The following is a 13,297-nucleotide window of genomic DNA, read 5'->3' as shown; positions in this document are numbered from 1 at the left end:
CATACATTTACTATATATGTATACATATTCATATGTACATATATACATTGTATATGTATATGTATAAGTATAAGTATATGTACATGTATATCTATAAAAAATAATAATATGTATATGAATATGTATATGTATATGTACATATATACATGTATATGTATATGTAAGTATATGTATATGTATATGTATATGTATATGTATATGTATATATATGTATATGTATTTGTATAAGTATATGTATATGTATATGTATATGTATATGTATGTAGATACACGTATATATAATATATATATATATTGTATATATATATATGTGTAAGTATGTATGTATGTATGTATGTAAATATGTATGTATGTATGTAAGTATGTATATGTATATGTATAGCTATAGCCACCCAGCAAGTGTTTTTACTTTTTACTTTTTGGGCCTCCTGCTGACGGCCTGACTCCTAGCAGAGCTGAGATTGACACTTTGACAGATTGTATGTAAATATTGAAGTAGCCAACTGAAAACAAGTGTTGGCTACGATGTATTGTACGAAGGCTGTGATTGGCTGTAATTTAAGTTTTACGTTAAAACGTATAATATCTCTCTTCTTACGATCACGTTCAACATCTACCGCTTGAATTGGTCCTGCATACTCCATATGGGGGCAATATATATATTTTTAGGTGCAATATAAAACAACTATTCCTTCTAAAATAGTCTAATTGATTGTTTTGTAGGTTAGACTTGTTCTCTTCCACTTGTAAAAAAAGAAATACGTTTAACGACCACATTAGCTCATCTTTTTATAGGGGGCTTTGACTATTATATTTCTTGGAATCGACGTCAGACAATCAAAGTGTCACGTGAAAAACACGCGAAATAATCACACAAAGGCATGCACAGGTGAACACAAACAGTTAAATAAGTATAACAGACCTTTTGATACAAGTTCCACAACGTACAGAGATATACCTAGACAGTTGCTAATAAACACTACCTTGCAAAGCTCACTATGGATAACTCAGAACTGGAAGGTAGATTGCTATTTGGTGTGCCAAAAAAAAGGCCGCATTTACGAACGATGTGCCTTGCTCATGAAAGAAATCGGCATTAAATACAGACGAGGTCACAGATTAGATGTAGCTCTCTCAACAAACATGCCTCTTGCTCTAGTGTTTCTGCCAGCTTCTGACATCGCTAAATACGTGGACAAGGGCAAGTAAGTCGAAGTGTGAGACAAGATTTGTTGTAAATGAACAGTACCGTTTTCACATATATAATTGTAGTAGCACACGTTGATAAAGAGTTCACACTGGCCGTATTTATCGGAGGCTAAGTCTCAAAATTCAACCTAAATATCTTCTCGTCTTGTTATTTCCTAGCTGTATACATGGTGCATTAACTGTGTATGACAAAGTAAATTCAGAAATACCGAGAGGGATGTTAAGTATCTGCAACAACAATTTTTGACAGACTGGGTGTTTTACAATAGATACCCGTGCATACTGTTGTTGCGTCATTTGGTATGTATATATGCTGTGCGTGTAAGGATCGTATTCTGTTGAAAAATGTACTGAGAACTAAATGTCGGGTGCGTACCATTTGCCTCGCGCTCCACTCTATATAGATACATGTTATTCAACAAAACACTCACAGAAGTATGGCGGTCAGCTTTTGCCCATACACATGAATGATTCGTCGATACCGATCGATTATGCAGTAGGATGCATATAAAACTTCTTATGTTTATCGAATTTCCAGGGAAACAACAATGTGTAGTGTACCTATGTATATGAATATATGAATATATATATATATATATATATATATATATATATATATATATATATACAGATATGTATTATATATATATATATATATATATATGTGTGTGTGTGTGTACGTGTGTATTATTTATATATGCATATATATATATGTATGTATATATATATATATATAAATATATAATCAATAAATAGTTATATATCTGTTAAAGTTTATATATGTTCCATGTTTATGTTTGTGTTTAATCAAATAGACGTACACGTACGTATTAGCACAAACAAATGTCGCTCAATTACTGTAGTTTATCTGATATACGACAATACCATATACCTGTATACACGGCGGGCTCTATATTTTTAAACTAGGCATGGACGAACTCGTTATCACAAAATATGTCGGAACTACGGAGATGTTGTGATTTCGTAAAAATAAAGTTTCTCTAGAATCATACACATGCAATTGGATTCCATCTCACCAGTAGCGCCTGAAAAGTTACTTATTTCCAAAGGTAAATAGGCGTAGCTTGCAAGCCTCTACGTAGTACAACTCAAGTTTAACAAATTCATTGACAATCAACACTCATTTACAAACTACTCTCCAGACACCAAGCATCGATATGGGCATCACAGGCACGTGTACTGTCGAAAACTCTGCTACCGGTGCCATTGACTTTTCTTACACTTTCGGACACTTCGTACTTTTGTTCTGAATAACAATATTTATAACTAGGCTTACCAGTTGAATCATCATTCACATTAAACCACCATCAATACCCTCTCCACACCCAGTGTCGACATCGGAATCACAGGCATGGATATTGTCGAAGAGTCGTCTGCTGACGTCAACATCTTGGCCCACCTAGGATTCGGCAAGTGTCAACTCTGTGTACAGGCACCCGTCAGTAGCAAGATCAAGGATGTCAAGGTACGCCTCTTTTATATTATGTTGTAAAGATAGTCATGCTGCTAGTACATACAAGTTCAGTTTGAGCCTGTATCTGCGTGTAATTGTGTTGATATTGTCGCTGGACGAGTCTTCTGCTGACATCGAATATCTTGTCCCGCCTGAGGTTTAGTAAGCGTCAACTTTGTGCACAGGTAACGCGTATGACGAGAGGCAAGTGAGTGGTCTTTCTGGTTTAACTCCAGGCACCTCCCATAAGAGCCGCATACTACCATGCGATGTCCTGAGCACCTACCCTACATTCTCATTTACCGAACTGTCCTATTCTTGGTGCCATTGCAGGACCTGAGTGGCAAACGCATCGTGACATCTTTCACTAATCTGGCTGAGAAGTACTTCCGAGACTTAGAAGGAGGAGAGCTGACTACAAAAGTGAGCCACGTCTCTGGGTCGGTGGAAGCCGCTTGTGCGCTCGGCTTGGCGGATGGCATTGGTAGGATCGGGTCGTGCGTGGTATATGCAAATGGACATGTTTATACAGATGTATTGTTATGTAGGGTGTTTGGTATGAAGCGTATGTACTTTCATATGCTGATATATGTATATATTTATATATATGTTGTGTATATCTGCTTATAATGATATACAACTCTATTTTGTACGAATACATCACCTGCTGCATTACCACTTGCTACTTATTCTTCATATGTGTAGTCGAGTTGTTCGTCATGGGCAAGTATGTACAGATACGCATGCATTTGTGATCGTACATTTTAGAAAATTTCGCCAAAGCGGTATCACATCTACCGGAGTCTGACTGTCCGCATATGTATGTGAACATCGAATTTTCACTGTAGTTGCTAGAGTACATTGCTCACTAATTGGTGGGCCGTAAACGCAGCAGCAATCTATAATTAAACAGTGTCATGTCTATCTACCTCCAGTCGATCTGGTGGAAACTGGTGAGACCATGCGCGCCGCTGGGCTGGAGATTATCTCGTTGATTATGGACACACAAACTGTTCTCATCGGAAACAAGCACACCACACACCAGGTACAACCAAGTGTTCAATTGAACTATATATGTATATATATCGATATACAGTGCCTAGGTATGCTAGTATCTAGATCTAGATCTACACGTATATATGTGTGCATTTATTGTCTTAATCTACGAAATGTATACATGTTTTCAGATTTAGTCTTATGTATGATTCTGATAGATATCCAATGGGTTGCAGTTTTGGCCACCGGCTGGTAGTTGTTAACCATGTGTATTTGTAGTCTCCTCGGAGCCTCGAGGCTAGCTATTTATTCCGCCGACAAATGGGTAACGTTACATATACAGACCAATGTCTGTTGCTTCGGGACATTTTGTTCTTGATCATCTTTGCGGCAGGAGGTATCTCCACCATGCGTATAAGTGTACCTCCACATACACGCCTAGCTATGTACAACATCGACCACCTTCCAAACGATAGTTGGGAAGATCACTTGTGCCTAATCTTTCTCCATCGTACTACTCTCCACCCAGGATCTGATTGACATTCTGCAGACACGCATCAAGGGAGTTATCACGGCTGGTCTCTACAGTTCAATGGAGTACAACATTCCCGCGGACAAGTTAGCAGAGGTGTGTAACCTTAGTATACTCTTGCTTGTTTGATCTTCGCGACTATGTTTGGGATGTAAGTTAATGTAGACGCAGAGGCTTAGGCCAGCGCGGTTAGTGTTTGCATCAATGTCATGACCTTTGCCACGAACCTGTATAGTGTCCTATATATAGCCACAGTCTAAAAAAAAAATTGGTTCAGTAGGGTCGTGTACTAGTCCCGTCAATTTGCAAGCGCGCGTGTGTTCCGAGTATCTGCCGGCTTATAGATCCTAGCGAAATACAATCACGTCTATTCATGCCTATAGGCGAACGTCAGTAATGTTGTGTGGGATCATATAGAATCTAGACTCATGTATGAATCCCTTCACTCACCACCGCGTGCATTCAAACACAGCTCCAGTATGTACGCACAAGTACACTCACTAGCGTTCACATAGCAAGATCAATGTGGATCTACATTTGTTTATCCCCTTCAATATTTTTACCTCTAAATTTGCGCATGACAAGGCTAAAGTATATGCACGCAAACACTAACATGTTATTTTTATGCACACAGGCCTGTAAGATCACACCCGGTATGACATCGCCCACGGTGGCACACTTGTCGGATGAGAACTGGCTGGCGGTCAAGGTCATGATCAAGAAACCCGAGTATGTACACTTTACATGTGGGGACCTAACTTCTGGGGCAAAACGTGTGTGTGTGCATCTGCGTGTATGTGTGCCTAAAGTGCTTATATCACGACTCGTCTATAAGTGTTTGTAGGGATCGAGCAACTATGAATGCCATGTGTGTCCTAGTGCTTGAAAATGATGGTAAGTTGGTGGGTATCCCCCCAAACTTTAGATAGGAAATATTCAGGTATTTTTTTTTGAATCCGTGGTAGTATAAATTAGATACAGATTCGTCGCTATCGGAAGTCGATACCACAATGCCAGACTAATCGTCACATTTCGAAGCCTTCAATTTAAGCTCAAGCGTATGTTCTTTTAATGCACACCCTCGCAGAGTTAACGACATCATGGATCGATTGGAAAACATCGGCGCCACTAACATCATGGTGTTGGAGATTCAGAACTGCCGCATGTGAGGACACATAGTCAGCTGATCTAGTATAGGGCACCGTGTCTGCATACCGACAACCAAGGCCGCACATATGCATACACGCATATGTATGTGTATACACATATATGCCACCATTGTTATGGTATTGCAAATTCAGATCCTCATTATGTTGCGAGGATAGGAAGGTGTTGGGCTCTACTATTTTAGGAGCTGTTCCTCTTTGCGAATTATGAGGGTGATCGACGTTGTTTATACTGCGATGTATTCTTCACTTGAAAACTCGTACTTGGCTGCAACACGGATCTGTGGATGTGCTTAATTAGTTACACAAAAGTGGCTGGAGTGAACGGGACTGGATATACGTACTTTTGGGTTAACACATGCACGTGCGTCTCATACGGTCATCTGAAGTTCAGAGTGTAGCTGACGTTGATTAAGAACGATTCGAGCTCGCAGAACTCTTAGATAGCATTCTGTAAGGACATGCACATGTAGCTATGTATCAAGACTAGATTCAAGTGTTGCCTGGGCTGCATCAATGCTTGGAAGAGGTATTCAGCAATTGGTTACATTTGCGAGAGTGGAGGAGACCCGTGTAAGACCACGATCTAGCCGGAACACATGCGTATGCGAAATTGCACAAGCAGTTGTGCATGTGTATATGTATTATTGGGTTGAATCTGCATGTTTGCAGGCTATGTCCAGTTGTCACAACGTACGCCATAACTACAACTAAAAACTCTACAACTTGGTGCCTGTCAATATATTGGGTAGAGCAAAACCATGGGAGGCACTTGAAGGAGAATGTCAACTGTAGTAGAAAATTTCTTCAGGGAGTTGAGGAGACAATGTCTGAAATCCAGAACAGATATAAATTCAGGGACTTGAAACGTTAATGTTTGTATCATATGACCTAAAATTGGTTTGTATCTTCTATGAAAAGCAAGATCTACTACAATTAAGACCCTGATACACCTGCCACGGTAGGTTTTAGGCTTGACACGTGCTGTACATGTACCAGTAGAAACGTTTTTATGCACAATCATAGCCTCCTAAATTTTTAGGAGCTTGATAGAGAAATCGATTGTACTCGCGAGTCAGTGTCAATAATTAATAGTACGCACCACTGGCAATTGCTCCCTTCTGTAATGATAATACTCAATAGCCAGTTAACTGAGTTCAGACTTCATACCAAACTATTCGGATATATTTCACGCTTAGATCCAGATGATAATCAAAGTAGACAATACAGCTTTTACCTACTCAAAACAACAATTTCGTTTATATTTGACCTAGGAGTAGCCGTACAATATACACTGGCAATGTAAGTCGCAAAAGACAAACCTTTTACCCTTGAGATTGCTAGTAATGTATAGGCTACTCCTAGGTCGAACCTAAGGAGGAACTTTATATTCTAGTACTGTGAGTAATATATATAAGGCCGAGTTTATTTCTATTGCATTATTCTGAACATATGCGTGGTATGTATAAATAAGTGAGTCTGCACTTTTTTCACGTTTTGGTCTTAGGGGCGCGTGAACCTTGATCGGCTCGGTACTTTAATAGCCGGGGTAACTTACAGATGTTCAAACTGGTAATTGTTTTAACACCGTCTGAAGATTTTATAGGGACTAGCACGGAACTTCTTTTCCTAAATATATTGAAAGGAAAATCTTTTAGGCACCTCCGTTCCCTGAGTGGAGTCTTTTTGAAGGGCCATGTGGCTATGCATGTCCTATAAGAAATTTCAACCATGTGTGTCTTTTCAAATATAAAAGACCATCAGCGTACCATTGTCAACAAGAAAAGTCAAAGGGGCTTGTGTGCTCTCAATAAACATTTTGAATGTTGTAAAAGGGGTACTGAGGTTTGCATTTTTAATATATAAATAATGAAAAACAAACTATGATAAAATCATCAACTAAAATTGATGGAAACGACATCGAAACGTTGATCGGGAATGTCCACCGCGACAGAAACAGAAGGTGCTCCTTCCGTGAAATCGAGTTGGTTCAGATAAATGTGCTCCCACTCGGAGTTGGTGTACGTACGGAGTGAATAAGCCCCAATTGTAATATACAAACTTATATGAGAAATAACGTGATAAAATCGTCAACTAGAATTACGTCTCTAAGTCGACATCATGGAAACGGCATCGAAACGTTGATCGGGAATGTCGACCGCGACAGAAACAGAAGGTGCTCCTTTAGTGAAATCGAGGTCGTCCAGATCAATGTGCTTCCACTCGGAGTTGGTGTAGGTACGGAATGAATAAACTCCATTTGTAATATCTCTGATGGTAGCCCATTCTGTGACCCATAGTTCGTCAGGGGTATCGCCAAATTTAATAGGGTCCTGATAAACTGAACCAGCAAACATCTCAATGGCATTGATAATGTGCTTAGCCGCGTCTACCGCCAATTCTGCCGTTGTTGGATATATTAGAGTGTTCAGGTTTACTGCGGTTCGCAGGAAACGACTATTCGGGCTGAGATCGCCAGGCAAGCCCGCCATATTCACATCCAAGCCTTGAGATGTTGTGACCACGGGATGGTCGCGAGGCTTAAGACTGTCGAAAACTGGTACTGGGTTGGGATTGCGTAAAGAGAGGTATTCCTTGAGAGTCTTTTCCTGGTAGTCGTACGTGGGATCATTCGTCATAACGCCAATTGTGTTATCGTATGTTTTGAATCCCGCGGCGGTATACTCAATGACCAAGGATGAGCCATCCTTGTCATGTAAGCTGTAGTGTGAGGTGAGGGGAATGTCGGAAGGTATATCGACTACATCCGAAACAGCTAATATTCTCGAAACTGAAGGGAGAGAATTCTTAAAATCGGCAACAGAAATCAGTGTGACAATGACTTCGCCATTGTGAAGAGACTGATTCACCTGAGAAACATTGTCAAAGTTGGAAAGGGCCCAGTCACAAAAGTTTAATTGATTGATGCTTTGGGCTCTAGCGTCGGCTTCCGCAGGTATTCTTTGATACACTGATTCACCAAGCATGAGAACCGAGCAGGCCAGGCCTAATGTATTAAGGCCATCGGTGGTAATTGGCAAACCAAAAGCATCAATACCAACGAAAGGGTTGCGCACAGCCCATTCCATACCCATGGACCCATCGGACAAAATCGAGCCCATCGACGCATCTTTTGGGTGTGTCACCAGTCTGGAACCTAAGTTGCCAAATATGTCCATAGTTCGTCCCACGACAACGGTGTCGTCCTCAGACCCTACTACAAATTCGGTGCAGGCATCGACTAAAAATGCACTGAAAGTTGTTGCCAGTAAGGCAAGCTGATTAGCAGACAGGGAAGAAACGTTTGATATCATAATGGCTTGGATGAATTCAGGTCGAGTTGTACTGATGGCTAGTGTTTTGTATAATGCATACGAATCTTTTGTCTTTATATACGCGGGAAACCAACACGCATGCCAATTAAACCGATACGTTTATATCAAGGCATATTTCCAGCAGGAGCGAATAAATAAATACACCATGTCTGAGATGCTACTCAAGTTTCTGACTAGGTGCACCTGTACACATACGATGGTCACCAGTCACCACTCACCACCTTTCATCATGTACGGCGTATACATACTTTTTTTTTTACAAAAATAGTTTATTTATGTACGAGTGTTTTGTTTTGTTTTGTATTTTAAAAAATATGTATAATACATACTAAATAAAATGAATTCCTTTTTGTTTTGGTTTGCTGGTTAAAATCTGAAAAGAAATAACAGGAACCGCAACCAATTTGACCAATGAAAAATGTGGTTAAATTTTAAATACTCAGAGTAATTGAAAGATGGATATTTTAACCCCAAATCTAAAAGAACTTCTCCTTTAGGATTATTGAAGTAGAATGGAATCTGAAGAGTAGAAAAGAACCCGGATACCGGTCGTTCTCGAATCGTTGTTTCAGAATTGAGTACTCAGCAAAAATCGAGTATTAACTCATGACTCATGAGCCATGACAGTCTAAGTTTTAGCAATAAGTATTGACAACCCATTTTAAACGGTTGGTAAACGACGCCGACATTTAGGCGAACGACAAATATAGCTAAACGACATGCCGTACATGTTGTCGCGACATTTTTTATGGTGTTCGTCGTTGTCGTATAAGTACCAAGTCGACCAACCCAGATTTTTTTTTTTGAAAGTTACTCAAAACCCTAAACCCTAAAACTTTTGTTTTTTGTTTAAAACAAAACTATGATAGTATTCACGTTCTCGGTTCTACGCTATGTAGCGTATACGGTATCGATTTGAAAGCGTTATTTCCGACTCGTTTCCGACTCGGGAGTGCTTGGACTCCTGGGGAGTAGGGAAGTCAGGCGGGGATTCCGGATTTCGGGAATTGAGATTTCGAAATTTGAAGCCTTCCGAATCCGAGGGTTTCTCAATTCAACTTTTGCCCTCCAGCGGTCCAGCCTCCATTTTATATATTTTTTATATGATCTGAGTGGGAGAAGTGTTTTACATACAATTTTTTGATTAAAAAATACATACATATTTAGTTTGTTTTTATTTTATTTAAATATTTACTGTTTTCCCAGACACTGACAGTCTTTCGGAGGCCAGAGGCCGACGGGTCAAGTCATAACTCATAACTGAAAACTCATCGCTCGTCACTCATCAGTGTCATCCTAAGGCCTAAGCTTATACCGTATATTTATTCGATTTGTAAAAGTTTTAGCCGAAAACGGTTTGAGGTTAGGTGTCATCACTATCATCACTCATCAGTCATCAGGTCAATGATGATGGGGGGTTTTTTATGATACACCATATCTATTTTTTTATTAAAAAAAACAATACATCAATAGACAAAATGAAAATGAGTACATAATGAGTTAATGACAAACTATAATAACTATGTATGAGGAATTGAGGTCTGAGGATTGAGGAAGATAAAGTATGAGTTTGAGCATCACTCTCAGTCTGCAGTATGTATGCAGTATGCAGTATGCAGAATTGCAGATTGCAAAAGACCTCAAGTCCTAATAGAGTGTATGCAGCATTACTCTTGTGAGACACTCAGGAGTCAGTTTGTCAAAGTTAAGTTTAAAATCCAGTTTCACATATTTTTATAAATATTTTACACTGAGTTTATTTCACCAGCTTGATAAAATATTGATATATGTACCCTTGTGTTTATTACTTCGTGTGCCTTTACGACACGTATGTATGTTTCTTTCTCTTTTTTCTTTACAATCTTGTGGTTTACTATAATGTGTCAGCTTTAGCGAGGCCAGTAAGACTGAAGCGGTGACTTCTAACCACCTAAGAAGCGTACGAAGTGGGTGCCAAAGTGTCTGTACGAGGTACGTGATTGCTTAAGTGGCCATAGTTGCAAGATTTTGTCAATCGGAAACCAAACAAGCTGGTCAATGGCTTCTTAGACTAGGGCTATGCATCATGAACGAGATCATTACTATGATGTGTGGTGTTGGCAAGCAAACGATGCACATAATATATATATATATATATATATATATATATATATATATATATATATATGTATTTTTGTTTTGTAGGGACTACATCACAGGGATCAATATTTTAAACTGTCATCACAAGGATCAGTATGGTCTTGGACAACACATTAGGTAACAAAATAAGATCAAGTCGCCTCAGAGTCATCACGTGACATGGAATCAACTCGCTAGAGATCGGTTCAAATATTAACGAAACACGGAAGCAATGACTAAATATGTATCCGTCAATATGTCTTACACGATTGAGGGAAAACTCATCCATACGCGAAGTATATATCAGCAAATATCTTTTTAACAAATATTGGAATTAACGAGTGTAGTAAACATATTAAATTTGATACCTCGCAAAATAGCTATATATGTGTTGGAGATCAATTCTGGCACAACGAATATAGCATGATTCAACGGATATATCCCTCTACCACACATTTCTTTCAGTTTGTTTATTGCCCGCTCGCCAATGGTGATAGAAGTAAAAGATCTCTACTCATACGCTATTCTAACGATACTGATTTACACATGATGAGGGGCCGCTGGCAGTCCCTGTAGATTCAACGTCAGAGTAAATATATTCAATTTCGTATATTAAATTTATTACTTGTTAACTATTCATTGTATGCTATCTGAACTTCTTGTGAGATACTATTCATTTAGAAACAATCGATACAGCCCTATTCTGCCATTTATCGCCTGTTAAACACTCTTGTATGATAAACTTTGCAACGTCCGCACGTGATATCCGACCTCCTGACACGGTTCGGCTGGCTTCCCATTTGCCAATAGACGCACCGTCAGTTAGACCGCCAGGACGCACAATCGTCCAGGTTCTGATCTGTGTACCAATAGGGAACCGAGAGCATGGTGCATGCGAGCATGGCAGAGAAAGTGTGTAGTGCAATAAATTTAGAAGAACGGTGAATACGGTGTTCGAAGGGATGAGCTTACCGGTTGACAGATGGCGAAAATTAAACAAGGCACGCACATACAATGGAAAGTATATGCGTACGGATGCATTGCATTGACGGTGTATACAATGATTTGCTATTCTATTTTTGTGTCGATACATAAATTGGTATGGGTCACAAGTATATGTTTGGAAAAACTTTTATTGTCACGAGTGCGCAGGAACATCCGGGACAGCTATTTCGCATCGAAAATTAGGTGGCTAAATTGCTCACTGAAAATCTGATTGCAAAATATGTCCCTAACGGGCATACCTAGCTATCCCACTGAAATAGATGTGCTACACGCATAGCTACATTAGATGACTAGACATACTCTATAAGCCCCGTGATAAATAGATCTAGCCATCACTATAGCTCTGCTACAGAACTTTTCTGTGCATTGTTACGGAGATGAGACTAAAGAACGGGGGTTATGTATGATGGTGATATATCATAGGACAAGCACTGCTCATGATCCGTTTGTCTAGAATTGATACTATTCAAGATGGCTCCGATTCAAACTTCTGCACAATAACCTAAGATCTATATAAGCACTGAATATGCGAAAATACACAACACAAAGTGTTTGATCATTTCTCCTGACCCTCGAAATGCGTTATCTGCGCATACACGCACGAACCACCCGACTCAAGAAGTAGGGCGTCAATCCATTGATGCTACTGCATTGAAGAACCAAATACAATCTCGACAATACAAACGTGGATTACAGTACAGTAAATACTAGCTTGATATACGCACACTAATTTAGGAAGTGCAACCTACAGTGTCTTTGATGGAGGCCTCCTGAACCTCTTTATGCGCTATCTGTTCATACAGCACCCAGTCCACGAACTTGCGCGTCATCCAATTGATATGCTGGTATGAATCGCCTGTGCCTAAAGAACTCACTGCAATCACCCGAGCATCGGCACATGCGGCATTGACAGCTTTGTTGATAACCGGCTGAGCAGTTAAAACGGTTGAGATGAGCGTGTCAGGTTGATGCGCTTCGAATTCTCTATCACTTGAGATACCAATGAAACCATCGTCTAATACATTTCTACTATACGATAGAACAAACACGGGATTGAAGCCATTTAATATTCCAAAACAAACACATAATACACTAAATAAGGCAGCGAGTGTACAAATACCTGCGCCGTTCTGCAGATAGACTTCTGATCGGCCGGAGCGCGCATGTTTCCACCCAGTGCCACAATGACAATATTACTCTCAGCTAGAGCCTTCTCACATTCTTTTTCTTCTCTGCAATGAGCATGTAGAGCAAAAATCGTCCACAGCTATTCTACATGAGAAGCGAGAGTGACAAAAAAGAATATGATTATATATATATATATATATATATATGTGTGTGTGTATGTCAAGATATATATATATATACAAACATACATAAATATAAATGTATACAATATATAAATTTATATAAATATATAAAATATATATATATATATATAATATATATACATATATATATA

General features: G+C 39.2%; 3 protein-coding genes across 3 annotated transcripts in view; 1 reads left to right on the top strand and 2 right to left on the bottom strand.

Moving 5' to 3' along the window:
• The first annotated feature begins 921 nt into the window (after window positions 1–921).
• Window positions 922–6,249, top strand: SARC_02871 (ATP phosphoribosyltransferase). Its single transcript, XM_014303344.1, has 7 exons — window positions 922–1,205; window positions 2,560–2,695; window positions 3,017–3,167; window positions 3,619–3,728; window positions 4,209–4,307; window positions 4,846–4,940; window positions 5,299–6,249. The coding sequence occupies exons 1-7, from the start codon at window positions 1,081–1,083 to the stop codon at window positions 5,378–5,380; spliced, it is 798 nt and encodes a 265-aa protein (XP_014158819.1). The 5' UTR covers window positions 922–1,080; the 3' UTR covers window positions 5,381–6,249.
• A 1,049-nt stretch (window positions 6,250–7,298) lies between these two features.
• On the bottom strand, window positions 7,299–8,691 carry SARC_02870 (hypothetical protein; the record flags this gene model as incomplete). Its single annotated transcript, XM_014303343.1, has 1 exon — window positions 7,299–8,691. The coding sequence occupies one exon, from the start codon at window positions 8,689–8,691 to the stop codon at window positions 7,486–7,488; it is 1,206 nt and encodes a 401-aa protein (XP_014158818.1). The 3' UTR covers window positions 7,299–7,485.
• A 2,745-nt stretch (window positions 8,692–11,436) lies between these two features.
• The window catches only part of SARC_02869 (hypothetical protein), a 3,863-nt gene continuing 2,002 nt past the window's right edge, over window positions 11,437–13,297 (bottom strand). The window contains exons 3-5 of the mRNA XM_014303342.1: window positions 12,956–13,067; window positions 12,585–12,764; window positions 11,437–11,689 (exon numbers count right to left, since the gene is read on the bottom strand). Of these exons, the coding sequence (XP_014158817.1) occupies window positions 11,504–11,689; window positions 12,585–12,764; window positions 12,956–13,067 (478 nt within the window). The 3' untranslated portion in view covers window positions 11,437–11,503. The remainder of the gene's footprint in view (window positions 11,690–12,584; window positions 12,765–12,955; window positions 13,068–13,297) is intronic.

The sequence above is a fragment of the Sphaeroforma arctica genome (assembly GCF_001186125.1).
Source record: "Sphaeroforma arctica JP610 unplaced genomic scaffold supercont1.135, whole genome shotgun sequence".
Taxonomy (NCBI): Eukaryota; class Ichthyosporea; order Ichthyophonida; genus Sphaeroforma; species Sphaeroforma arctica.
This window is presented reverse-complemented; position numbering and strand designations above follow the sequence as displayed.